The sequence below is a fragment of the Camelus bactrianus genome, chromosome 9 (assembly GCF_048773025.1).
Source record: "Camelus bactrianus isolate YW-2024 breed Bactrian camel chromosome 9, ASM4877302v1, whole genome shotgun sequence".
Classification (NCBI taxonomy): domain Eukaryota; kingdom Metazoa; phylum Chordata; class Mammalia; order Artiodactyla; family Camelidae; genus Camelus; species Camelus bactrianus.
The window spans coordinates 45,053,936-45,079,765 of record NC_133547.1 but is presented as its reverse complement, the minus strand read 5'-3'; the positions used below and the strand labels follow the sequence as shown (position 1 = coordinate 45,079,765).

The 25,830-nt window shown below is 46.1% G+C and overlaps 2 protein-coding genes across 5 annotated transcripts in view; one reads left to right on the top strand and one right to left on the bottom strand.

Annotated features, from left to right (window-relative positions):
- Positions 1 to 4,636, top strand: part of CASQ2 (calsequestrin 2) — a 57,982-nt gene extending 53,346 nt beyond the window's left edge. Inside the window, exons 10-11 of the mRNA XM_010968259.3 lie at positions 2,281 to 2,355; positions 3,236 to 4,636. Of these exons, the coding sequence (XP_010966561.1) occupies positions 2,281 to 2,355; positions 3,236 to 3,442 (282 nt within the window). The 3' untranslated portion in view covers positions 3,443 to 4,636. The remainder of the gene's footprint in view (positions 1 to 2,280; positions 2,356 to 3,235) is intronic.
- A 5,825-nt stretch (positions 4,637 to 10,461) lies between these two features.
- VANGL1 (VANGL planar cell polarity protein 1) overlaps positions 10,462 to 25,830 on the bottom strand; it is a 52,425-nt gene continuing 37,056 nt past the window's right edge. The window contains exons 5-8 of one of the 4 annotated variants that reach the window (XM_074370249.1): positions 23,914 to 24,047; positions 22,306 to 22,438; positions 21,085 to 21,319; positions 10,462 to 17,593 (exon numbers count right to left, since the gene is read on the bottom strand). In XM_074370249.1, coding sequence (XP_074226350.1) covers positions 17,333 to 17,593; positions 21,085 to 21,319; positions 22,306 to 22,438; positions 23,914 to 24,047 — 763 coding nt within the window. In that variant the 3' untranslated portion in view covers positions 10,462 to 17,332. Of the gene's footprint in view, positions 17,594 to 21,084; positions 21,320 to 21,386; positions 22,153 to 22,305; positions 22,439 to 23,913; positions 24,048 to 25,830 lie in introns of those variants that run through there. The other 3 variants (XR_012509195.1, XM_074370250.1, XM_074370251.1) reach the window with 3 other exon arrangements.

Genomic DNA, 25,830 nt, shown 5'->3' with positions numbered 1-25,830 from the left:
GTAAGTGGCTCAGACTGAGGCCCCGTCCTTGGCCACTTACACAGTCTTGGTGTTTAGCATGAGACCTGGATGCATGAAGGAGGGTGTGAAGTAGGAGGGGCACTTGCAGAAGCCTAATGGGTGCCCCTATCCAGTGTGAGAGATCTTAGCCACTGGTGCCACGTGGAACTTAGAGCCTGGTGCCGACACTGACATGGTTAGACTGACGGTTCTCACTCCCTGGACACCACTCCGTGGGACCCACTCAAGTGAGTTGGGTGAGATTCTTCCGCCTGCATCTGCATAGCTGCCCCTCCTCCCACCAGCACCCCTTGCTATAACCGCTGTCATTTTCTGAGTGGGGACCATTGCTCTGAGGCAACCTGAGTTACTAAGTAATAAAAATTAGAGATGAACATTTTGCATAGAATTCAAAACTGCGTGGAGAGAAGGAGCCAGAGGCCCCATCTGTCTTGTTCATCATGTTCTCCCAGGTCCCAGCATAATATCTAGAACATGTTGAATGTATAAGGACCTTAAAGCCCAGACTCTTGCTGGGTCAGTGATCGATGGCCAGAAAGCCGTGATTATGCTTAGTTTCAAAGAGAATAAACAGAATTTGTACAATACATGCGCCCAGTGGTAATGATAATGAACATGGCTAATGTACTCTCCCCTATGCCTGCAGCTATGGAAAGTTCTTTACTTGGACCATCTAATCCTCTCAACAACCCTATGAAGTAGAGAATATTATAATCCCTTATAGGTAAAAAGAATGACAGCTGGCGAGGTTAAAGCTGTAAGTTGTAGACACGATCTTCCCACCAGGGCCGTATGAGCCCAAAGCTTGCTCTGTTAGTCAGTAGACTTTAGATTGACCCAACTGCTGATAATCAGTATGAATTATCATTAGGATATAAATGATAACTCTGCTTGGTTCCAGGAATTATCATTTGTTGCTTAGGTCACAACTGATCAAACTATGATTTAAATAGACAAAAAAAAGAGGGAGTTTAGTGATCTCCAGGGTCCTGAAACCCATCCTACACAGAAGATGAATGAATCAAAGGTAGAAAATTCCATGTCACCTGAGGGCAAAGTCAGAATTCTGGGAAACATGACAAAGTCACAGCCTCATAAGACTCTCTGTGTTATAGCGTTGTTTGGCTGCTGCCTGGTTGCATTTCTAGTTTACTGGGGCTGTTTTGTTATGCAAGCTTGCAGATGGTCTGCACTTCTCCTGACATGTTCTACATGCTTGCGTTGGTTTTTGCAATGGAGAAATCTTCAGACTGTCCTGATTTCCAGGTTCCTGATTATCCCCAGTCCCCATCAGACCTTAGATGTGTTTGGGAGACCTTCTACCACTGAACGTCTCCATTTACTTAGCCCCATGGCCCTCCTCCTTTAGTCCGGCCCCAGTCAGAGATCAGTCCACATGGAGCCCAAGCCGGGCTGCATGAAGCCCTCTTCTCACTGTGCGCCCATGTGGGACACATCCCTGCTTTCCCAGCCATTTCACGCGCAGAGTGGCACAAGGGAAGGGATTTTTAAGTGGGACACTGAAGGAGCGGTGGAGGGAAATGGGTCTCTCACCACACATACCCCATAAAAGAGCCACAAGTAATCTGAGAATCAGCTTTGGACCATCTCTGTAATCTTCCTCACAGCTGTAGAAGCTTTTCTATTACATACTTTCTTTTCTTTTTTTTAACATTTTTTATTGATTTATAATCATTTTACAATGTTGTGTCAAATTCCAGTGTAGAGCACAATTTTTCAGTTATACATGAACATACATATATTCATTGTCACATTTTTTTCTCTGTGAGCTACCATAAGATCTTGTGTATATTTCCCTGTGCTATACAGTATAATCTTGTTTATCTATTCTACAATTTTGAAATCCCATCTATCCCTTCCCACTCTCCGCCCCCTTGGCAACCACAAGTTTGTATTCTATGTCTATGAGTCTATTTCTGTTTTGTATTTCTGCTTTTTTTTTCCCTTTAGGTTCCCCATATGAGCGATCTCATATGGTATTTTTCTTTCTCTTTCTGGCTTACTTCACTTTATTACATGCTTTCATAGTTTGTATTCTGACATCTTTTCTTCGTGCTTATTTAAAGTGCTGAGCGCTGGGGCCACGTCTTCAGTTTCCTTGGTGCCCACAGCTGTTTCGGAGACCTTGAACTAGTGGTGACCTAATTTTGGTGCTGGGATGGCAGGTGGGTCCAGCCACAAAAAGTGGCTTGCACAGGGACTGCCTGCGTGTCTAATTTTATTTTTTTGTTGCTTCAGCTTGTTGCCTATTGGGAAAAGACCTTCAAGATTGACCTCTTCAAGCCACAGATTGGGGTGGTGAATGTGACAGATGTGAGTACACCTCAAAAAGCTCCTCAAATACCCTCAGCCTGCCCTGTTGTCTGTCAGGCAGCCCAGACTGTGAGATCACATGCAGAAGTCCAGCCCCTCATGAAATGAGCAGGACCCTTGGCTCTGCCCGAGCTCAGGGAGATCTGCCACCGGGGCCCAATCCTAGTCTCTGAGCCAGTTCCAGCCAGTGGTTCCAGGGTTCTCTTCCATGAGCCCATTCCCTTGCTTATGGGGCCAGCTCAGCTTGCTTTACTGACTGGAACTTTCTACTCAAGTAAACTCTCCTGTGTTTTCCTCCAAAGCCCAACGACAAAGTCTCTTTACACAAGAGAACTCACATTGGGAGTTGGCATGGTTCAGTGGGTGATGGGGCAGCAGAAGCCCCTGCTGGCAATCACCATTGTGTGTTAGGTTTACTTATTTTTTATTTTTAGAGGAGTTGCTAGGGATTGAACCCAGGACCTTATGTATCCTAAGCATGAGATATAACACTTGAGCTATACCCTCCCCCACTGTTTATTACTATTAATTTTAAAAGTAGTTTGCAAAATAAATAAATACAGAATTTCCCAGGTGACTGAACATCTACCAACAGAGTAAAAGGACATTGCTAACTGGCTATATATATAAAATGGAATATATATATGCATATATACATATATATGCAGTGGAATACACATTTCCTTTTATATTGCACAAACAGGATACTACACATAGCATTCTGCAACGAGGCATTGCCATTTAACAATGTGCATACAGTCCTGATAAGCAAAAGTGACCTGGGGCCCTCAGCACGGCTGCTTGGAAGCCCCTGGTCTGGCTGATCCTTCGCTCACTCCCACACGCACACACTCACATGCTCATTCTGTCTCTGTTGCAGGCGGACAGTGTCTGGATGGAGATTCCAGATGATGATGACCTGCCCACCGCTGAGGAGCTGGAAGACTGGATTGAAGATGTGCTTTCTGGAAAGATAAATACTGAGGACGATGACAACGAAGACGAGGACGATGAAGAGGATGATGACGACAATGACGATGACGATTCCGACGAAGAAGATGACGACAGCGATGACGATGATGAATAGCCCCCAAGCCCGATGATTTTCTTGAAGACAGAACCACAGCTACCCACTACCATGCCGGCAGCACAAGGTAGCAGCAAGCAGCTTCCAGCCCGCATCCGGCCAGCTCCCTTCCCTTTTCCAACATCTCTTTCCCCTCTCCCTTCTCATCAGGAGATGTGCAACTCAGCAAATGCCTTTCTAAATCCAGCAGTCCCACTCAGCAGGGACAGTGGGGAATTATTCCCAGGTTGACTGCCTTGATTGTCATGAAAAAGCTCTTGTTTTTTGCCAGACCACCAGCGGTCACGGCAGTGCGGGCATCTGGCAGTCTGGGGAGAGCAATCCCCTAACACCTCGACTCAAGTTTCCTTGTTGTCTTTGACTCTGACAGTAGCAGAATTCACAGCTTGCTAACTCGTAAGCGTGGTGTGACCTTATAATCGGAGCCCAGGGAAGATGCAACGATTCATTTAGCTCTGATGCCTAGAATATCAGTTAGAATCCCTCCTCAAGCCTAGAGGATCCCTCTTAGGGAAGGGATTGAAAACAAATCAGCTTCTTTTGGTTCTATTAGACTTACAATTGAAGGGTAGGTCAGACCATGATAAACTCACATCCAAGCCTTAAGCAGCTATTGAGCGGTCTTGAAATACATGCATACTGATTTCACCATCATTTCTAGTAAATGAGGGTACTGGGATGGGAGGTTGATTTGCTCTCTGAACTTGCCTCTGGGTGACTGTCTCACATTTACACGCAAGGGTCGGGGGAGCTGGAGGGATTAAGGGTTTTTAATTATTTCTGACGGCGTTAGGTCTCTGACTGGGTCACCCGGTGTCCTCCTCTGAGCTGCGATCTGGATACCCCTTCTCTGTCGCTGCTAGTGAGTCTTCCCATTCAGAGTAAAGGTTGGTTTGTCCAGAGGGCAATGAACTCTCCATCTATCAACGCTCCCACAGTGGAGGAGGGCTACAATAATTAGAGTTCATGATGATGCCCCGAGGCACTAAAAAAAGCCCCAAGTGCCTTCTGAACTCTCTAGAAGTTATATTGTGCTTGGTAGTTTTAGCGTTAAGTGTGCATTATAATGTTCTAATTTATTTTCTCAATCTTTTAATACATGTGTAAGACACTGCAAATTCTTTGAAAACAGGGCAGTCCTTTTTTGGAATAGTAGCTAACTCTGCCATTAAAGTTATATTTTGAAAATACTGAGATTATCTTGAAAATCCTCTCTTGATGTTTTGATTCTGCTCATTTGCTCTTGGCTCCGGCTTTCTCTCTATTCCTTCTTCTTCTTTCCTTTCTGGGCCCTCTTCCTTCCTTTAAATGTTAGTTTTCCCTTGTATCTCCCAGCTCCAACATTCTTCCAAGGTAGTATCATTCATGCCCATCAGCTGATGGCTTCCACATCTGGGTCTCTAACCTTGACCTCTCTCCTTAGTCTGAGACTCACTCACTCAAACAGCTTCTGGGACATCTTGGTTGGGATGGCGCACAAGCACTTCAAACAACAGCCCTGCACCCAAACTCATTACCTTCTCCCCTAAACTTCTCCTCCTCCTGGAGCCCCAGTTCAGATGAGTAATGTCACCATCCATCCAATGGCCTGGGTGATCTGGAGGGGCCCCCTTCCCCTCTGCACCTGTGGCATTTTGTGCACACCCCAAATCGTGGCACTCACCATTTAAATTATAACACACATGCGCATGTCTGTCCTTTCACTAAAATGTGGGCTCCTTGGAGACAAGGAATTTACTTACCTTTGTATCCCCAACACCTAGCACTTTTCTCAGCATGAAGTAGATACTCATTTATTGAGCTGATGGGTGAATAACTGTTTGATCAGCACTGCTGGTTAACAGTGCTTCCAAAGTCTCCTTTTTTTTTTTTTTTTTTTTTTTTTAATCTCTCTGCCTCACAAAACAAGGCAGATGCTTCCTGAGCCAGGTTCCGTGTTATCCAGACAGTCCCAACCGTATCTCAAATAAGCTCTTGGGGAAGTGAATTTTCAAAGTCATCTTTGAAGTTAATCTTTCAAATAGCCAAGGACTGAAAGTGGTCTATTTCCCAACCCAGGAAAATCCCCTGGTTCTCAGAGGCCTGAGCGATACGCATCAAGTTGAAATCATGCCGTGGTGCTCCTGTGGGGGAAGCCCTGAGTGTTAAGCTAGCTCTGTCTGTGAGGGGTAAGGAGTAGAACTGTTTAGTTACTGATCTAAAACCTCTTCAGCTGATATTTATTGAAAATGTGCTATGTGCTCGGAGAACCATGCTGTATGTTTTATGTATATTATTTCATTTAATTTGTATAAAGATCTTATGAGATGGTTTTGTTATTATCCCCCTTTTACAGATGAGGAAACTGAGGGAGGCACAGAGCCCTCGAGTGATTTTTCCCAGGGTCATGAAAACACTTTAAAGGATGTAAATGTAACCCCATTTTTATACTTACATCAAAGATTTAAACTAAATTCCTTAAATTAAGCAATCAAAGGATTCTATTTCTCTTCCTCAGATAGTGTCCCAAGATGGACTGAAGTGAATTTCTCATAATCCTTTTTATTGCTTACACCAAGATGCCTTTTCCCTTTCATTCTTCAGGGCACTAATCACTCACACAGTATAGGAATGTAAGCTAAATAGAATGGCAAGATCTGGCCATCCTCTTAGGGGAAAAAAAAAATTCATTTGTGTTATCAAGAATGCATAATCACATTCAATGTATTTCTTTAGAATATCGTCTCATAACTTGAAATGAGCTTGTCTTCTCTGTAACAAGGTCATGTACTGTCCAGGCCCTAGTTTGTATGGCCTGAAGCCCATTGTTAACAATGTCACCAGTCATGGGTCATTATCAAGTAGCTTTTGATCAACAATCTCGGATACTCCCAGACACGCACAAATCCCTGGCGTGCTGGTGGTCCTGTGGTTCTGTCCTTGAACGTCTCGCTTTCACCGGGCTCCTCCACCCTGCTCAGTGAGCATCAGAGCTTATTTTAGAAAACACAGACACCTGTCATCAGCCCAGACCTATGGATATACCATCTCCAGAGCTGAGGCCTGACCATCTGCATTTTAACAAGAGTCACTGGGTAAACGACAAGGTCCTACTGTAGAGCATGGGGAACTATATTCAATACCTTGTAATACCCTATAATGGAAAAGAACATGAAAAGGAATATATATATATCTGAATATATATATAACTGAATCACTATGCTGTACACTAGAAATTAACACAACATTGGAAATCCACTATACTTCAGTTAAAAAAAAAGTCACCAGGAACAGATGCAAGCCAGTGCCAAACCCTGCTCTTCCCACTCCCCCAGTCATCTCATACACCCCGTGGCTTCCAGCCATCTGCCTCTCGCCGGGCCTGTGCTGAGTTCCAGGCCCCACAATCCAGCTGTCTTCCCCAACAGCTTCACCTGGATGTCTCACAGGCCCTGTAGACCAGCACAGCTGTGTGGCCTTAAAGGGCGGGGGGAGCTTATTAAGAAAGTAGCTCTCTTTTCCTGACTGAGATCTGAACCAACCAAGAAATTAGGTCCCAAAGTCAGCAGTCCAAAACATCACCATTATCACAGAAAGGCAATAGTTTGGAGACTAGAGATTAGGAGAATGGGCTTCCCAGTCTCCTGCATCCCAGGGCATCAGATGTGCAGAGAGGACCCTTGCCCTCTGCACAAGGATGGAGAGGCCAGAGACAAGGGCTGCACCTCCCACAATAACTTCACCTTAAGAACTTCACTCAAAGAAACATGGACAGATGGCTGTCACCCACTAACCAGGTAACTCACGCCATCTCAGGACAGGAACAAGGGCTGGGCAAAGGGCCAGCAGTGTTTGGGGACAATCCTTCACAGGAACAGAGTTGTGGGGAAGAGGCATTCCCCTCTGACAATGTCCCAGCCAGAAACCTTAGAGCCATTTCCTTGTCTCCCACTCCCACATCCAATAGGAAGCAAGTCCTGTTCTGTTTTCTTCATCCACTCCTAGTACATAATTGAAGATTTACAGTCTCTCAGCTGGGGGACCATGAGCTTCTGACTTCACTTCCATCTCCACTCCAGCCTGCGCCCTGCAATCAAGTGATGTCTAAAATGAAAACCTGATCATGTCACACACATGCTTAAAATCCTTCATTGGCTCTCTATTCCCAATAGATGTTTAAACAATTTCAAAGACTGTGGTTACCAGCAGGATAGGGAGGGTGGGGAGGGATAGATTAGGAATTTGGGATTTATAGATACACATGGTTATATATAAAACAGATAAACAACAACCTACTGTATAGCACAGGGAACTATATTCAATATCTTGTGACGAGCTGTAACGGAAAAGAACCTAAAATACCTATATATATATATATGTATGTATATGTATAACTGAATCACTTTGCTGTACACATGTAACTAACACTATAAATCGACTAAGCTTCAATTAAAAATAAGAATTAAAAAAAAAAGACAAAGAGGCCAAAGAGTAAGTGGTTTGGAAGGTTTCTGACAGCCAAATGTGGAGTCTAGGCTGTGGGGTATGAGGTTGGGAAGGAAAAGCGAGGTAGTCCTTGAAGTGTCTCTCCTCCGCAAGAGGAAAGCAAAGTCTGAGAAGTGCTGCTGCTTGTGCTACCCAGACTCAGGGGTTAGAAGGGCACTGGGCCAGCTGGGGTGATTCCTGCTGCACACACGGGGCGTCCGTCTGGGAATGATGGTGTCCAAATGCCTTTATGTGGGTCATAGCACCCAGTTGTTATTTTAGCAGAAGGTGGGCCAGTACCACTGCCAATGAGCTGAGAAGTCAAGGCCACTTTGTCATGGGGTAAAGCCAGTTTTCTCTACAGGACACTGGAGGTCCACATGAACTGTCTCTTCTCTACCTTACCATCCTCATTTCTCACAGAGCCTCCCACACCCATCTGCCCCTCCACTCCTAGAACCTGAAGTTGGCTGAAGCTGCCTGGCTGCTTAATGCCTCCAAGCCTTGGCTCATGCTGTTCCATCTCCCGGAATGCTTGTCCTCCCCCATCTGTGCCTGCTGGGCAAGCTCCCAGCTATCTTACTTTAAGCATAAGGTAAGATGCACTCTGTGACTCTTCTCCCGTCGCGCGCCAGGCAAATTGGCCACCTCCTCTGCTGAGCGCTCACAGCACCCTGTGGATTTCTCTTACAGAATCTGCAACGTGTTGTACTTGAAAGTGTGTGTCTTCCTCCCATTAGTCTGAAAGCAACCTTAGGGAAAAGACTGACTCATTCTGTTCCATCCTCAGTGCCTACCTGCTGATTTGTACTTAATAATAAATCTTGTTTGACTAAATACTCTAAGTTCTATGCAAAGCTAATTTAACAACTATTAGTACCATTAAGAATGTGCTAGTGATTACTGAAAGCCAGTCTTATTCCAAGAAGTTTTTGGCAACATGGTGTCATCTGTTTGGACTTGCTTGGGATAGCAAATTGCTAATGAAATAGGAATGCGGAATCTCCTTGGCTCAGTGAGGTTTCTGATGTGAGATGCTCTCTTTCCTCGAGTTAGCAAAGACCCCCCAGGAATAGGGCCATCGTGATGGGAAGCAAAGCAGTGTGGAATGATAGCAGAAGTCTCAGACCCCATTCTCTGGGAATGGAATGAACACAGCCACCTAAATGTCAGTGCACTTATTTTAATGCGTCTATGGACCTAAGTGGGTGCAAGGTGAATTAAGGCCCTCTTTTGAATTAATCTGGTATTTTATCAATCTGAACTCTTTAGAGCATGATAGCTAGGATTCTCAGTGATAGCCCTAGAACCCCACAAATATCAACGATTTCCCTTAAAATAATCCTGCATGATTAGGGTATCCCCAGCAGTTTTAGCACTGAGTGTGCTGCTACGTTCTCACTCATTCATTCCCTCATTCCAGTATTCCATCAATGGACCCTTAAAGCTGGTTCCCACATGCAGTTCACAGAAGGCAGCACTGAGTGGGTAATATAGGAGAGCTGAGCAAGGATCTCGGAAAGGAAAAGTGTTGAAAGCCTCTGTGTCAGTTTTGCAAGTGCATCATCATTTTGTCCGAGACATTATGAATTCTCAGAATTTATCAGAAACACGCTCAGATGTACATACAGAGAACATGCCCAGAAGGCAAACACAGTTTTGACGTTACACATCATTAGCTTGTATAACTAGAAGATGCTGCATGGGACCCATAGGGAACTAGTATCTCTCTTGAGCAGGGATACTGCCCATTCCCACACTGCTGCTTATGGGCCTCGTGTCTGGCCCTGGGCAAGCGGACAGTGGCTGTAGCTGGTACCATCCTGATATCCCCCACTCCACTTCCATAATTTCATAATCACCTGACATTCTTAAAATGCTTCCAAAATTCTATAGCTGTATCATGGGTAATGAATGAAAAAGAGAAGCGTCTTCGGTTTATGTCTGCATACACTTTTAATTTTTTCTCTAGTAGGGTTTGTTTGTGCAGGTGTAAATTGTGCCCATCTTGGCTGATGGCCCAGAGAAATGGAGTTCATCAATAATCTATCCAATGAACTTCAAATCAGCTGCTTTTTCTGATCTTTGTCCGTGGAACAGGTAAGAATTTGATTGTGTGCCATTGGCACCCAGTAAAGGATAGCTGAGTGTAGCAGAAGGCAACTCCAATATTTCTTTGTCAAATAATCAAATTTCCTTTAAATAGACCTATCTAAAATAAGTCAATAATTTAAGTTGAAAAGATCTTTTTTCACTTGCTGATTTACTCAAAAGGCCTTTTTCACCTCCAAGTTTTACAGCCTGAGAATTTAATTTTCAGGAATCTATTAATTCAAAACATTCTCTTGGCCATCAAATGATTGCAACCTATAATTTTTGTTACAAAGGCAATTCCACTTTACCAGTCAATCTATCATTATAATTGTCTTGGTTTTCAGAGAAACTTGACAGGCTATTTTTAAGAGGATATAAAAATTATGCAACAGTGAAAATGTTCCCTAAAAAGTAAAACTTCTTAGATGGAAAAAAAATCACATGGAAAAAAAGGAACAAAGTGCAATTTGGGATTTCAGTTTATTTTCCAAGTCTTACAGTATAAAAAATGTAACATGTAAAACGTTTTACAGTTAATTGGAATGGGAGTCCCAAAAGAGAACAAAATAACTTGGATGCCAGGTACGCTTTGCCCCTCACAGACTCTAACAACATTGTTGCTGATGTTACAATGGGTTTCACAGCCCACCTTATGAGTGTATGTAAATGAACTTGAGCAGATGGTTGCTGGTAGTGAAATTCATTCATTCATATGATAGAAATGTCTCAATAGAGCCCACCACCCAGTTTAGGCAGGAAATCACAGCCCAACTTTGTCATACCTGTCTAGTGATTGTGAGTTCTGCTAAGGAGCAAAACTGCCCCTCCTGATTACAAAGTGAGGTATGAACTAGTAAGAGAGAACACAAAAGACCCTCGGCCACATCTTTGCACAAACACTTATGGCTCCAACCGATAGAGACAGATGGTTTCGTCACTGAACTTGCTGGGTTGATATCGGATCCTAAATCCAGAACCAGAAATGTAAAAGTTCTTTCAACACAAAAGTGACTGTCAAATAAACTCCCCTTGAAATAAGACCTGGTCCCAGCCTCTCCAGTCTTCTCCCTAGCATCTTTGTTGAGGAAGTGGTCATCACAACTCGAGTCAATTCGTCATCTCAGTGAGCCAGTCTCCATTTCCGCCCTCATCCTGGCTGGTGCATCCTGCACTCTACACACTAGTTGTCCTTATAAAACAATTGCTTGGAAATCACATTTTGTTAATCACGTCATAGTCTAGGAGTCTCAGCAGAGTTTGCAATTTAGTTAAATCCTACTGTGAATCCATTACAAAAATAAGGAGTTATCAGCAAAGTTTGAATTTTCTTATGTTCTTTCTTTTTCTTAGAATGATGATCCACACTAAGTGAATATTCTATTATGTCTTAAATGGTGCGGGGTGGCACTGGGAAATGAAAAGTGACCGCCACCTCTTTCCAGCTGCCCCCTGGAATGGTGACGATGTGTAACTGTCTAAATTCCCTACCGCATGAACTGAACTGGACTTGACGCCCGCAGGGCAGATGCTGGGGTCCTATCACTAATTCCCTGAGCCATCTCTGGTCCTCAGAGATGAAGCTTCCCAGGGTGAGGGCTTTTGGGGGTTTAAAAACTCCTAAAGGACGAGCTCCTTCAGACTAAAAGCTCTTATCCACAAGAAAGCTCAGATAAATACAAGCAAATACAAAACCAGATACTGCACATTCAAATATCTTTATCCAAATATAATTTCAGTGCCCAAAGTGCCAAAGACACTCAAGATAAAAGCCTGGGGGTTGTCACATTTGTCCCCGAGGCTTCAGGTAAGAGTGTTTTTATCCCACTAAAACAAGGACGAAACCCTGATGTTTTCAAGCTGAAACAGACATAGCAGCTGCAGATTCCTGGCGCCACATTGGCAGCAACAGGTCCCCGTGCTGCTGCAGGTGTTAGAAGTCTGCTTTCGTGTCGCGGAGACTCTATAACAACCCACTGAAGAGGATGAGTTTACAGGTGAAACAACAAATTGGGTAATCTAAATAGAAACGGGACAGGTCTGGTAAAAGGGACTCAGAGTCCTAGAATCTAATTTTATTCAGTAGTTTTACATTTCTTACCCACCCTTTGAAAATGTGTCCTGCTCAGTCCTAAGAAGCAGCCATGCTGAGAGGTGGGCGTGCCATCTCCCTTTCCCAGTCCTCCACTGAAAGCACACAGCGGGAGATAAAAAGGTCGCTTCCGCACAACTGAACCAAAAACTAAAGACACTGGAAGAGAGGAAAGCAGTGTTTTCAGAGTCCTGCTTTATGCCTGTTGATTCAAACTCTTGAGGGCAAACGTTGGGGCAAATAGCAGGAGGCAAAAGTCAAGGATGGAGACCAGGGACTCCAGTTCCAAACCTACGGAGGCTGGGCTGGCAGGCAGTCCCTCTCCCTCCCCAACCAGGGAGGCTCTTGTGGTGTGACACTGACAGAGCACCAGGCAGAGTAAACCGCAGGTCATGGGGAGGCCAGGTCAGCCCCTGCGCACCTCCCCAAGGTGCACACCTCCCCAAGGCGCACACCTCCCCAAGCCAGCAGGTGGGAGTGGAGGGTGGGACGGTCAGAAGCAAAGGGTGGCTGCCAGGAATAGAGCTCCTGAGTCTTAGAGCAGGTGCAGAACTAGCAGGGCTGGTTTTCCGGGGAGGGTGGGGGTGGGAGTGGGGGGAGGCTCAAGTTCTTTCCGCTGAAGATCCTGAGCAACCTGTGAGCACGTGGAGCAGCTTTCCCTGGGCCACACCTCCGACACAAACCCAAGTGAAAGAACAGGAGCGACTCCCCCTCCCACGAACCTCCAACTCTGGGTTCTACACATCAAGGCTACGTGTCCTCAAGTCCCTCTCCCACATCCAGAAACGTCGAATTATTTGGGTAATACCTCAAGGCACAGTGACTGAGTGTTGGAAGTAAATGTTAGATTTGAAGTTTCTGTTACTAGCCGCGAGATTTTCGGCAAGTCCTTCCCTCTCTGACCCTTTCTCCCACCTGTAAAATGGAAATAACCCCTACCTTACAGGAATTCACATTCTAGAACAGTACCTAACATAAAATACCTGATAAAAGTGTCTTATTACCCTTCTCTTCCTTCTTTGACCAAAATATGTTTTGTCAAAAATGTGATCCAAAATCTAATTTTCTGGGCATCCACTTGGTTGATGCTCAATATGGTGATTTCAATGGAGCATCTAAAGTGCCTTCCTCACTGCTGCACTGAATACCATTCAAAACTGTGCTATGGGCTTCAGAACAACTCATATTTTATTTATAATGGATTATGACCTCAAGGTTACATAGTAGTAAGTTCACAGTAGTGATTGCTTTTCTGTAAAACAAGATCCATAAAGCACAGACACTACCTGGAAATACATCACTTTACAATTGCAGGGTCTCTCCTGGACTATTTAAATATTATGGCAACATTTCTTTAGTAATCAATCTTTCTTCCTCTCCTTTTTTTTAAATGAAGATCAATTTTGAAGTTACATGGAGAAATCTATAGTAAGGCTTCCAGGGTAGTGAAGTTGGAGCAGTTATTATCATAGAGCTTGGCTTTTCTTTGTTTCTTGCTATTTTCAGGTCATAGGCTCCTGAGGCAAGAAGGAGCCTAATGGACTTGCCTGTGGGACAGCCAACTCTCCAGAAGACACTGCTGTGCTAAAGCCATTTACTCCTGGGGAGAAACCAGTGTAACTGAGGGAAAGAAAGAAAGGGCGGGGGGAGAAGTAACTGGCTTTAGAGTAACTTCGCAGAAGATGGGTGCTGTTGGGAAATCTCTCAAACACAGGACATATGTAGAAACACATGGACTCTCACATGTTCATCCATATAAACATACCCACAAGTTATTTGCTGACATAGACACCCATCTGCTGCAGATAACACAGACATTCAGATGTCTAACATAAACATGCCGTCCATCTGGTAATTAGACTCAAGAGAAATGCTCACGTGTATGGAAACACTCACAAATACGCATCCCCGTGTAGGAAGCCTTACATAGCAGGGTCCAGATAGAAGAGAGGAAACCAAGGACCAATTTTGCTGGTTTCACTGAGTGGCTACAACATTCACTCATCCGGGAAGTAAGGAGGGGCAGGGTTGTCAACTTTAGTCAGCCCACTAAGCTCATGACTTCCCACAGAACTACAGCCTTATCTGAATACACACACTCCAAAGACACAAGAATAAGAGTACTTGATTACCCCCCTGCAATCTCAACCACAATTTCCCCACTGCAAAGGAGGTCCAAACTCTGGCAATGAGCCACAGCACAAAACACACACACACGCGCGCGCGTGCGCGCACACAACACACACACACAGAGGCCACCTATCTTTACCCATTTGCTTACAGAATGTGTCCTGTGTGTAGATTTGAAAAGGACAGAGAGGGAGAAAGGGAGATCATGACAGTTGGGCAGGAAAACTGGTCAAGCATTTTCTCTAGCGCTTACTTTATAAGCTTTGGCAGAAGCATCATGAATCTCGACTTAACTGATAATGCAAAGGATGGCTGACCCACAAAACCTTAAAATTCCCTCCAGCTCTAAGAATGCAGACTTCAACGTTCAGTTCATGAATGATTAAAAATGGTCAACTGCCTTCAGAAGGACACACTTAAGAACAAAAATTATCTACTGGTCAAAACATCACCAGGTCAAAACATCAGACACACACTCCTCATTAAGTCGTTCTACTCCATACGGTTCAACGTTCACATTTTAATAACGTAGGTTCAAAGTTATAGAACATCTATAAACATTTAAGGTAAACAAAATCTTGTCTCCTCCAATGTGCATTTATCTAATCCTACTCGCCCAGGGCACAGTTTAATCCCTCTTAAAAAGAATAGCTGATTGGCTCCAAGAACTGAAATAGAAATGTGTTGTTTTCAGTGGTGTGATGCAGGTTTCTGAAACCTTTCATTTTTTTTTTTAAACTCCATTTACATTGTTCCCACTGCACCATTAACTCAAGCTATTAAGAGTTTGCAAGTGCAAAGGCTTGATACAAAGATTCTGCATTTTATTATGTTATTCTTTCAAAAGGGACTCCATACAAAGTCAGTGTAAAAAAAAAATCGATATTCAATTTAAAACAGAAACAATAATTTCAGAAAGTCTGACATTCTCCTATGCAAAGACTGGGAAAGGGGTAGAGAGAAAATAAATTCTTTAATTTCAACCTTTCTTCACCCTGCTGGGAAGGCAGGCAACCAAGGCCATGAATCCAATGTAACCCCTTCTGGACCCGTGACTTAAGACAGGGTGGGAAGCACCATATTTTAGGATGCTGATGAGGAGTGTCATTATGAACTGTATGTATACACATGGGTGGCACTTCTGCTGCAGGAGCCTAGGATGCATTTAGTCTGGGACAGTGTAACCTTTACGCAGCCCAAGTCTCATACACATTCACATCCCTTGCCCAATCTCCCCAAATATATTCCTGAGAAAGACAGCATAAGGAATGTCCAGCTTGAAGGGACCTAAAGGCAAAACTAAGAACAAAAGCACCATGGTTACATGGTATGTGTTTTTCATAAACGGAAACCATGTAGTTAAATAGTACATTGTGGCTCCATGCCATACCAACTGGTTTCCCCTCCCTTCTTTTCCAACGTATCTTCTTTTTGACCTGAAGGCTGCTGATTCAAGAACGCTGTTTCCGTTGTCAGGTACAGGTGCACGACAAACCTCCAAAGCCAATTTTAAGAAAATAATAACAAACGCTGCACTACTTGTGGAGTGCGTAAACCAGAGAGGGTACGTGAAGACACACACAAAGAGCACTGGACAGTGTCATCCTTTGCAAAAGCAAGGGAGCTGGTTACCCTAAACACCCAGGAAAAGCGAGAGTGAATACTTTGTAAAGGCTTGTTGTGGGTACAAGAAGGCAGGCGGGACTGAAGGCTGCTGCGGGGCTCTGCCGAGCGACGCCTCCACCCACAACCCGGCCCGGCTGCTCCCCTGAGCCCCAGAAAGCCACAGAAACCGGCTGTGTCTAGAAAATTGGCCACGCACGCATCATCTGGACCATGAGCTCGGCCCCTACTCTCTTTCCCCTGACCTCTGCAGCTTGCCCATTCCTTCTCCTCACTCACTGCCAACTACTAGTAATTGAGCACCAGGGCCTAAATGAGCCCCTGGTCGTAAGGGGCAGAGGCGACGAGTGCACAGTGACGGTGGTCAGGATCAGGGACTGGACGCTGCAGCTGTCACTGCAGAGGGCACTGTTTGGTCTCCCTTGGCAGGGCAGCGTGCCATGGAGCTCTGTGAGAACGCATCTCCTGGGAAACAGAGGCTCCCAGCTGAATGTGCCAGTCCCGGAGTCACAGTGTGGGTCTCCTCCAGGTGGTGTGGAGCACTGGGAGGAGGATGGGGAGGGGAGGGGCCTCCACTGCCGCCTTAAAGGGACATCCGAGCTGGCATGCTGTCCTGGGTTCTACCTGGTGGGCACTCCACCCTTCCCTATACAAACAAACCATCTGCGGGGCAGATCCAAGGCTGCGCACAGAGCCTGAGGGCACAGGTGAACAGCTGGGCAGGCCCTGGGCGGCTCTGAAGGCTGGGCTCCCTTGCCAGGCCTGCCAGCCAGGTGGGGTGTGGTGTGGGCTGGGGAGGGCGGGTCGGAGCCGAGACGGGTGGGCCATCCCAGGGTTAGGAGGGGGCTAGCTGCCCAAGCCCGTAGAAAAGCAGGTCAGAACTGGGGTAGGCAGGCTCTCTTTGGGCAAAAATAAAATAAAATCATTAAGAGCTGTAAACTGACAGTGCGTGTTTGTCATTGTGACCTTTCTCCGCAGAACCTAAGGCAACAGAGAACAGAGATGAAGGCAGGCCTTTCGCGACTGGCCCACGGCTCCCCTGGTGCTGGACACTGACATGCACAGACACGTGTGGACATGTCTGGTCCGCTTCCCTGAAACAGAACAAAGACATGTCCCCAGAGGCCCACGAGTGGGATGGCTGGAAGCAAGGGCGGCGCCGGGAGCTGCATGAAAGGCAGGGACGAGTCGTAAGGCGAGGTTCCCAAGAACCGCCAGCTCCACTTTGGTTTGTAGCTGTCCCAGGCACGCCAGGGAACGGCTTCTTGAGACATCCCATCCATAAGCCAGATGGCACTGGTCACTTTTTCCCAGGATGGACATCTTCTGCTTCCTTCCAAATAAAGTGCAGATGGTCAAAGGACCCTGGTCTCTCATCTGCCAGTTCAGTCAGCAATGAAGAATGAAAAAAACAAAGATGCCCCTCTGGTATACATATATCTCTCTATATATATTCTTTTTTTTTTAATAAAGCCACAAATATAGAACTTTTAAACCGACGTCTCAGACTGTAAGCGAAGGACAAATTTGTGAGATTTGGGGTCTATGAACTCTTCTGAGAGCACGATGAATGGGATTTTCTTCACATTGACTACGAGGCTGAAGTCCAAGCACTTGAGCACGAAGACGAGTCCGTCCCGCAACCCGTGGGTCACGGCCTCGTCGCTGACGAGCCGCCACTGCGTGGAGAGCCAGCGCTCCTTGTCATATTGCAGCGTGGGGCCCGCGCTTAGGTACCGCTCGAGGAAGGCCTGCAAGGAGAGCAGAGATGCTGTCAGGGAGGAGGGGCCCGCTGCAGGCGCTGCCGCCCGGGCCCGTCGGCTCCCAGCTCCTGGGAAACGTGCTCCCAACAAATCAGGACAGCCCAGCCTCTCACACCCAACTCCATCAGACCCGCACCATGGAGTCCTTGCTGGGGAGGGAAGACTCCTTGACTTTCTTGCTCTCCAGCCAGTGGCTAAAGATAGTGGTAAGCCCAGAGGTGAGGAGGGTGGGGTGGCTGGTACCCACATCTGACCGGAAGCTGTGGCTGAAGCACCAGTCCCATCCCGGGGCCCTGGTCCCACGGCACCTGTCACAGCTTGTCCCTGTCTGTAGGTCAGCCTCCTCCCACACCGAGAGCTACTTAGGGCAGGTGCCAGGCACAGAGAGGCACTCTGGCAATGCCAGCGGAATAAATGCAGGGATATCCTTGCACGCACAACAACGCATGCTCTGTACTTACTGCTGGGTGCCTCTGGACAAGCCATTTAACCTTGCTGTGGGTGGAGCTGATGACAGCCTATCCCAAAAGGCTGCTGTGAGGAGGAAATGGTTAACTCTAGCCATCTCGTGGTGCAAGGCAAGGACAACCAACGTGAGTGGTGGTTATCTGACGCTGGAGTGTGCACGTGGCAAGTCCGAGGGGTGCCCAGGCCTCACGTCTACCTCCCATTCCCGAGCTCTTGGCCACAGCAGTGCTTAGCTCCGTGGGGTTCCCTGACTCTCCCCTTCACATGTGCTGTTCCTCCTGCTGAATGTCATCTTTTAGCAAATTCCTCCTGGCCGTTTAAACTTTCTCAAACCACCCCCTGAACCTCTCAGACAGACGGACATGTCCTCCTTTAAGTGCCTGTAGCCATGGGCATGACTCCCATGTGACATTTTACTTTCTGAATGACTATTGCTGACTTGCTTGTCTCCTGGAGGGCAGGAAATAGGTTTTAAATGTGTACTCCCCATGTGCCCGGCATACACTGGGAGCTCAAGAGCATGTGTGTTACATCAATAAATACGTTGATTTAGCTATGAGACAGAAGAAGAAAGAATGAATCGGGGATCCAGAGAGAAAACCCTGGGGTAAATCATTGTGGTCCTAATCACAGGTCACGGATGGTTTCTAAGTGGTGTCCTCTTCCATCCACACCTCACTGCCGCTGCCAGGAATGTTATTTCTGATCTGTAAGCATATATTCCAAGGCAGAAAGGAGAGCTGTGCCTCTAATATAACACTCACTTCTATGAATTCAAATAATAAAAAAAAGTATTTCCTTCCTCTTAGATGGGCAATAATTGAAGAGAATGGTAACAAATGACTCTGTCAAGTGTGCGGGGGAAATAAACAGTCTCCTATCCCAGAGGCGAAGTGTAAAACAGTGACACCTCTTAGAAGGACAATTTGGCAGGATCGGTACCTTTGATCCAGCTGTTTCTCTACTGGAAATTTATTCTTCAGAAATACTTTGCGAACGCACAGAAACATACGTAAAAGAGATGGTCACTGCGACACTGTTTACACCAGGGGTTGGCAAACTTTTCTCTAAATGTAAATATTTTTGGCTTTGCAAGGCACACACTGTCACAACTACTCAACTCTGCTGTCGTAGAGAGAAAGCAGCCGTAGACGGTCTGTAAATAAAAGGGTGTGGCTGTGTTCCAATAAAACTCGATGAACAAAAACAGCCAACCCCCTGGTTTAGACTAATGAAAGATCTTAATCCAAATGTGCATCGGTAAGAAATCCCACCATGGCACTCAGCGGAGTAAGATGCAACTACTGCAGAGAATGAGTTAGGCTGGGAGGACGAAGATTGGGGAGCACTCACGTGGAAAGATGGCCAAGAGACAGCTTTATGTGAAAAAAGCAAGTTTCCAAACTATTTCTATATGGTATGAGATCCCATTTGTTTGTTTGTTTTTCATTTCTGCTTTAAACACACACAGACACACCTGAAATAATACATATACCCACTCTATCAGGAAGAACTGCCTGGGTTAAGGGAACAAATACTTCGCTTTGTAATCATACTTTTCTTTAATGGTCAGGTTTTTATACAAAGAGTATTATTTTTAATTCAGAAAAGGATACTTTTTTAAAATGAAAAAGAAAGCAACCAGGAAAGTTTAAAAAAAAAAACCTTGAAAATAGGAAAACCATCACTTCCATTCTATGTGGTATAAGCCAACACTGCACATGCCAATATATTGCACTCATTTTCAACTACAGGATTCATACTTTCTTACATTCTGCTTTTTTTGTAACAATATTCTAACAAAGAATTCTTCCATGTTTTAATAGGTGATATACTGTAATTTATAAGCCATTGTTCTATTTTAAGTAATTTCCAGTTTGGCATTAATACATTATCTTGCAAGAAAATCACTGGCATATATATTCAAGTATATAGCTGACTACACTGAAGATTTTTTCTAGGAGAGGGATCAGCAAGTCAAAGAATATGGAAAACCTTATGGTTTCTTAGTATTTCCATCTTGCTTTCCTAAGGATTGTTACTGGCTAGCGACAATGCCACCAGCAGTTGTACACCTACAGGGCAACGTACGTACACAGGTCCTTACACTAATAATATCACTATCAAGTGTCTGGTGTACTATATGCCAAGCTCACTGACTCTCTACCACGTTTGATTTGCATATTATGTTGCCATATTTAATATCATTCTCACACAACAATCCTATCAGGTAGATACTATTATTATCTCCATTTTATAAAAGTGAACAAGAAATTTAGGCAAAGTCATAAACCAATTAGATGGTGGAGCCAGGATGTGAACCCACTTCTGTCTGAAGAGAGGTCATTTGCTGAACCCTCACTCTTGTTTTTCCTCCTGGGCCACATCCCTCAGTTAGATGCATGGCTATTTCTTGCAACATTCCCAAAAGTGTGCTCATGTCATAATCCAAAAGACCATTCCGTAAAAGTAACCCCACAACAGCCAAAATGCCATCAAAGCGATGACACTGCTTCCTCTGCTGATGGTAACAGCTCTTTATTTGGTCCTTACACTATCACAGATGCTGTCTTAAGCACTTCACAGGAATGGCCTCTTTTAGTTCTCACGATGACTCAATGAGGTAGATATTAGTATTATCCCCGATTTATAGATTAGGAAACTGAGGCACAGAGCCATTAGGCCATTGGTCCAAGGTTTCCCATTAGCTGATGGAGGTGCCAGGTAAGAATGAGTCAGCTTGGCTCCAGAACCCACCAAGCACTGCAAACCACGACCTGGACTGTCTCAAGGTGACAGTCTTTCCTCTGATTGAATCTAGAGGCCTTCAAAGGCATATTTAAAGAACAACTGTACCAAAATAATATAAAATACATGAGCAGCACTAATTCTCAGTAATTGGTGCTTTAGAGAAGGCTTTGATTCTATCATTCCTCTGATTTGAGAGAAGCCTTTGATTCTATCTATCACACCCTAAAATGCGATTTCTCTCGCTGAGTGACACGTCCCACCTTTGGGGTCATGCTGTTGGTGATGCAGAAGGCCAGGTGCTGCAGGATGCTCTCCATGCTGTGGTAGTGCTGCTGCCGCGTGGTGCGCAGGTACTTCTGCAGGGCCCGGGCCATGGAGGGGAAGATGGCCTGGGCGGCCTCCCTGGGGTCCATCACCTCCCCTGGGGCCTTCTGCTGCTCCTCGGCCTGGAGACGCTGGATGTGGATGAAAGCTTCCTCCACTGCAACCACCAGCCTGGAGACGGTGAAACGCAGAGATAAGGACAGCGGTGTAGGGCTTGAGAACAGGGTCATCCAGGACCTGGGACGACTCCTGCCCACCTGCTGCCTCCCGGGCTGCCACCAGCTCACCCAAGGCTCCCGTCCTTGGCTGTCACTCCCGGCGGTAGAGAGGGGAGGGAAGGGGAAAGGAAGGCAAAGGCAACAACAACAACAACAATAATGTGTAGAATGGGGGCTACAGGGTGAGGAGGGAGGAGCCCTGGGCCTGGAGAGGACATCATTCCCATTTCTGTCACTAATTTGCTTGGGACACTCACTTTGACCCTTTGCATCTTTACAATAAAGGGCTAGAGGAAAACAGTTTTCAGGTCCCTCCAACTCTGGCTACAAAAGGCTCTGCGCGTGCTCAGAGGTACAAAGAACCAGAGCTGGGCACCCCCACCCTGGTCCCTCTAGCCGCCCACGCCAGCAGCCCCAGAGAACAGAGGAGGAGGGGCCCAGCACACATGATGAAAACCATCTTTGTCCACTTCAGTTAATGTGATCAGATCTCAGGAGCCAGCTGGGGCCTGGGGATACAGGACCGGCCACTCAAAGTGTGGGCCCGGGGCCAGCGGCCTCATCATCTGCTGGGAATTTTTAAGAAATGCAAATTCTTGGGTGGGCCCCACTCCAGACCTACGGAGAAGTAAGTAATCTTGGTGGGTGGGGCCCGGAACCTGAGATCTGTGTTTTAACAAGCCCTCCTCGTGATGCATTTGCAGGCTCAAGTTTGAGGAACACTGGAGCGAGAGTCTCTCCAAAAGATCGAGCAGGTCACGTTTATAAACTGAATACATTTCATTTCTGAAACGAAATTTGTAAATTTAATTCTGGTGGTTAAAAAAAAGTCTCATAGGGGGTGTTGGCACTGGGGGCGGGCAGGACATGGGGTTGTTGGCACTGGGGGTGGGCAGGACGTTGGAGGGGGAGGACATTTCATGGGGGTGGGCAGGACACCTTGCCCTCCGCTTCTTCACCCGCCGTTCGTGCTCCGCCTCCTCGTAATACAGCTCATTGTGGCTCGAGTCCCTGCGCCGGGCAGCTGCGGCAATCATCGCTCGGGACTGACCAGTGGCATTGTTACTGGGGCCTTGGGGGAAAGGACGGTGGAGAAAGGACAGTTTTAATGCCTCGGGGCTGCAAAACAGAGCAGAAAACTAGTCCACAGTCTCAGGGCCGTCCACCCCACCCTGTAAAGCACACACTCAAATCCCAGAAGTAACCTCCCAGAAGGGTGAAGAGGACCCCTGCGCTGCACTCACAATGCTGGCAAGAGGCAGGAAATCTCCCTAAACCCCAATCTGACGAGTGGAAATGCAAAGACAACTCAGAAAGAGATGAAGAATGCTTGACAATTAAAATGCTGGCCAAACATAACAGTGTGCTGAAGATGCGACTTACCATCTGTTCCATGAAGTTCCAGTCTGGCCACAAGGGCAGCTGGAACATCGTGTTTCAGCAACAAGACAATGGGAGACAGTGAGAGGGATGGGAGATCAGGACAGAGGAGAAGTACAGTCAAGGGCCAGGGAGACACTGGCCACGCACAGGAACATAAGCCCTGCCAGAGTGTCACGGCAGCCACGACTTTTACAGAAAATACAAATGCTTGGGGTCTTGGAAAATGCCATGTTTATTAACACAGATCTAGAACTCCTGGTCTTGTTCCTCCGACCACGGAACGCCTTAACTTTTCCAAAGGACGAAGCACATGGCATGCTTTCTTATGTATCACCTACTTGGTCGATGACGTGGCTTTCTAGTGGAAATCTGCACTAAGTTTTTTGATCACATGTGAAGTTTACCGGTCCTTCAGGATGCACAAGAGAGTGCACATCTCATAGAGCCAAAAGCAAACAAGCCAAAAAAAACGGGGAGGAGATTGTCACCAAAACGGACACCGCCTATAAATCACTTGACTTGCTAATAACATGATCCTCTTCTAGGGTTTGCAAAGCTCTTGCCCTGACCCAAGGTGCCCAGCAAGGAATGACTCCGTCTCCTGTTTCTTGCACTTAACCATCTGATAGTCTGACACACAGCTCTGCCTGTTCCCAGCCTGGCCTCTGGCCTCCTGCCACCCACACAACTTTCTCAGCCAGGGCTGAGAAATGCCTGTAAGAATCTCACCAGATGCCTGAACTCCTGAGAACTACAGTCTTAACGTTCTGGGGTAGCTGAGTCTTTCGATAATTTATCCAAATTTTGAAAAGCAGCCTTTTCCTAAGAGCTTTCAATGTAAGATGTTCACAGCAGGAGGCAGGAAACACACGTCACTATTGTTTCATATAGTTTTTGTAAAATCCCCAAATGAATGAACCTCCCACATATGTAGACTGTAAATCAACATTTCTCTAAAAATATGCATGCCAGAAAAAAGAAAAAAAAGAAAAGAGAGAGAAAGGAAAGAAAAGACAAAAGAAAAAGAAAAAATTGTTCTGAAACGAGAATGTACCATAAAGACAAACCCTGAGAGGAGGTAGAACCAAATGGAACACCTAGCTTAATCGAAGTAGCTGCCCAGCTGCTCCCTGGACTCACCAGACACCACCTCAAGGCACGTACCATCTACATTGTAGACTTTCAGCCCGGCCATGTGCTTGGCTGCTCGGAATTTGGAGGCTGTTAGGAGGTTGGGGTTATAGATGGTGAAATCTTTATAGTAATTTTCCAGAACCACCAATGCTGCTCGCTGAATACTGAGAAAAGAGGGCAAAATTAATGTAAAGTTTTTTCCATGAACAAGCAGGTCCTAAGTGAAAAAAAATCTTCTTTTGGAGTCAGGCAAAATAACACAACACCAAGGATTAACCTCACATAGAAGGCTCCTGGGTTTCTGGGTTTCACCACACCTTTTGCCTCCAGGATGAAAATTCAAAGATGAAACCTGTCCCACTGTCCAGTGGCTTCTGTGCCCTCTCCCAGGCTATTTTCAATTTGTTTAGGCTACATAGAGTTTTCCTCATTTTCCCAGTTTACAGAAGAGCAAACTGAGGACCCCAAAGAGGTCAAGAGATTTACAGATGGCCACAGAGCTACCAAACTAGAGAACAAAGTATAGATGCGAGTTTCTCAGGTCCTAGAGCCATGTGTCCACCTATACCTCACTGCCCCTGGTGGAAGGGAAGTTGGGTTTTTGGTTTTCTATAGAAATCAAAATGACACCCACACAGGGCAGAGTGCACTTGGAAGATGCTGGCTGCAGACACTAGTCAATCCTGATTCCTCCTCTTTGTCCCATCCATCTTTGGCCCTGAGCCCCCGACCCCGCCTCGAGGCCTCAGCTGAGACCTCGCTCTTTCTTGGTCTACAAGGCCTCCTGCTCCGTGGGTGGGCAGCTGCCTCTGGCCCACCGCAGGGCTGTCTGACTCTCCCGCCCCAGTGTCCTGTGGTCTGTAACCTATCCTCTGCTCAGCCCCTCGGACAGCAGCTGAGGAGCAGAGAAGAGGCAGGAGGGTGGGTGAGGGAGGCACCCATACTCAGTCTTCGTGGCCAAAGCACATGCTCTTGGTCAGAGATGCCGGACACTCACCACTTCAAAGAGTGACCTGTAATAATACAGCCAGGGTTGTCACATACCTCATCTCATTTGACCCTCACAATCAATTCAAAGGAAGATAACCGAGGCTCAAAATCCAGGCCCTACACACAGGATACATCCACCAACAGCAGAGCTGGAACTCCAATCTGGATTTCAAACCTCCAACATGTGCTCTGTCGCCCAGATGTGTGGTCACCATAGGACACTGCACACATGTACTGACCTTTTCAGGTCTCCTATGTGTTCACCAACAACCAGGGTGCTAAATGCTACAAAATTATTTGTGTCTTGTGCTTTTTATTGTTCTTCCTGGTTCCTTGCTAAGTAGATGAGCTTTTAAGGATTATTTGCAGTCGCCCTGGGCATCAGGATAGGGCTGTCTTCAATTCCTGAACGACCACACTGCCTTCCATAGCTCTCTGAGTGGCTCAGGGATCTGCACACCAAGACAGGGCAGCCCCTAACCTGTAAGCTTGACATTCTGCCAACCCACACCTCAGTTCCCCTTGGGGCTGTGCCCCCAGAGTTTAACATGGAGTCTAAAAATAATCTAGAAGTCAATCAGCTAACCTCCTTGAGAGCAGAGTCATGGCAGTGCTTTCCTACCTATATCTCCAAAATGCCTCAGTCTGTGATCTGCATTCAGCTGGGGCTTGGTACCAACCAAGATATGCACACTCACGTGGGGCTGGAGAAATGTGGCGAGACCAAGCTTGCATCATAGAAGTTACATGACTCCTAAGAGCAAATCCACGATTGAAAGCCCTAGCTTTCTGGTTAACTCAGTCACCCACTCATCACTCTCATACCTAAGGCCAAGCCCTGGGAATGCAAAGACAGGATGGGAGGAGCTTCTCCTTGCCAGGGGTGTGTGGAACAGAAGCTCTGGGACAACCAACTGGAACACACGGGGGCCGAGGAAGCACAGAGGATGGCCTCTG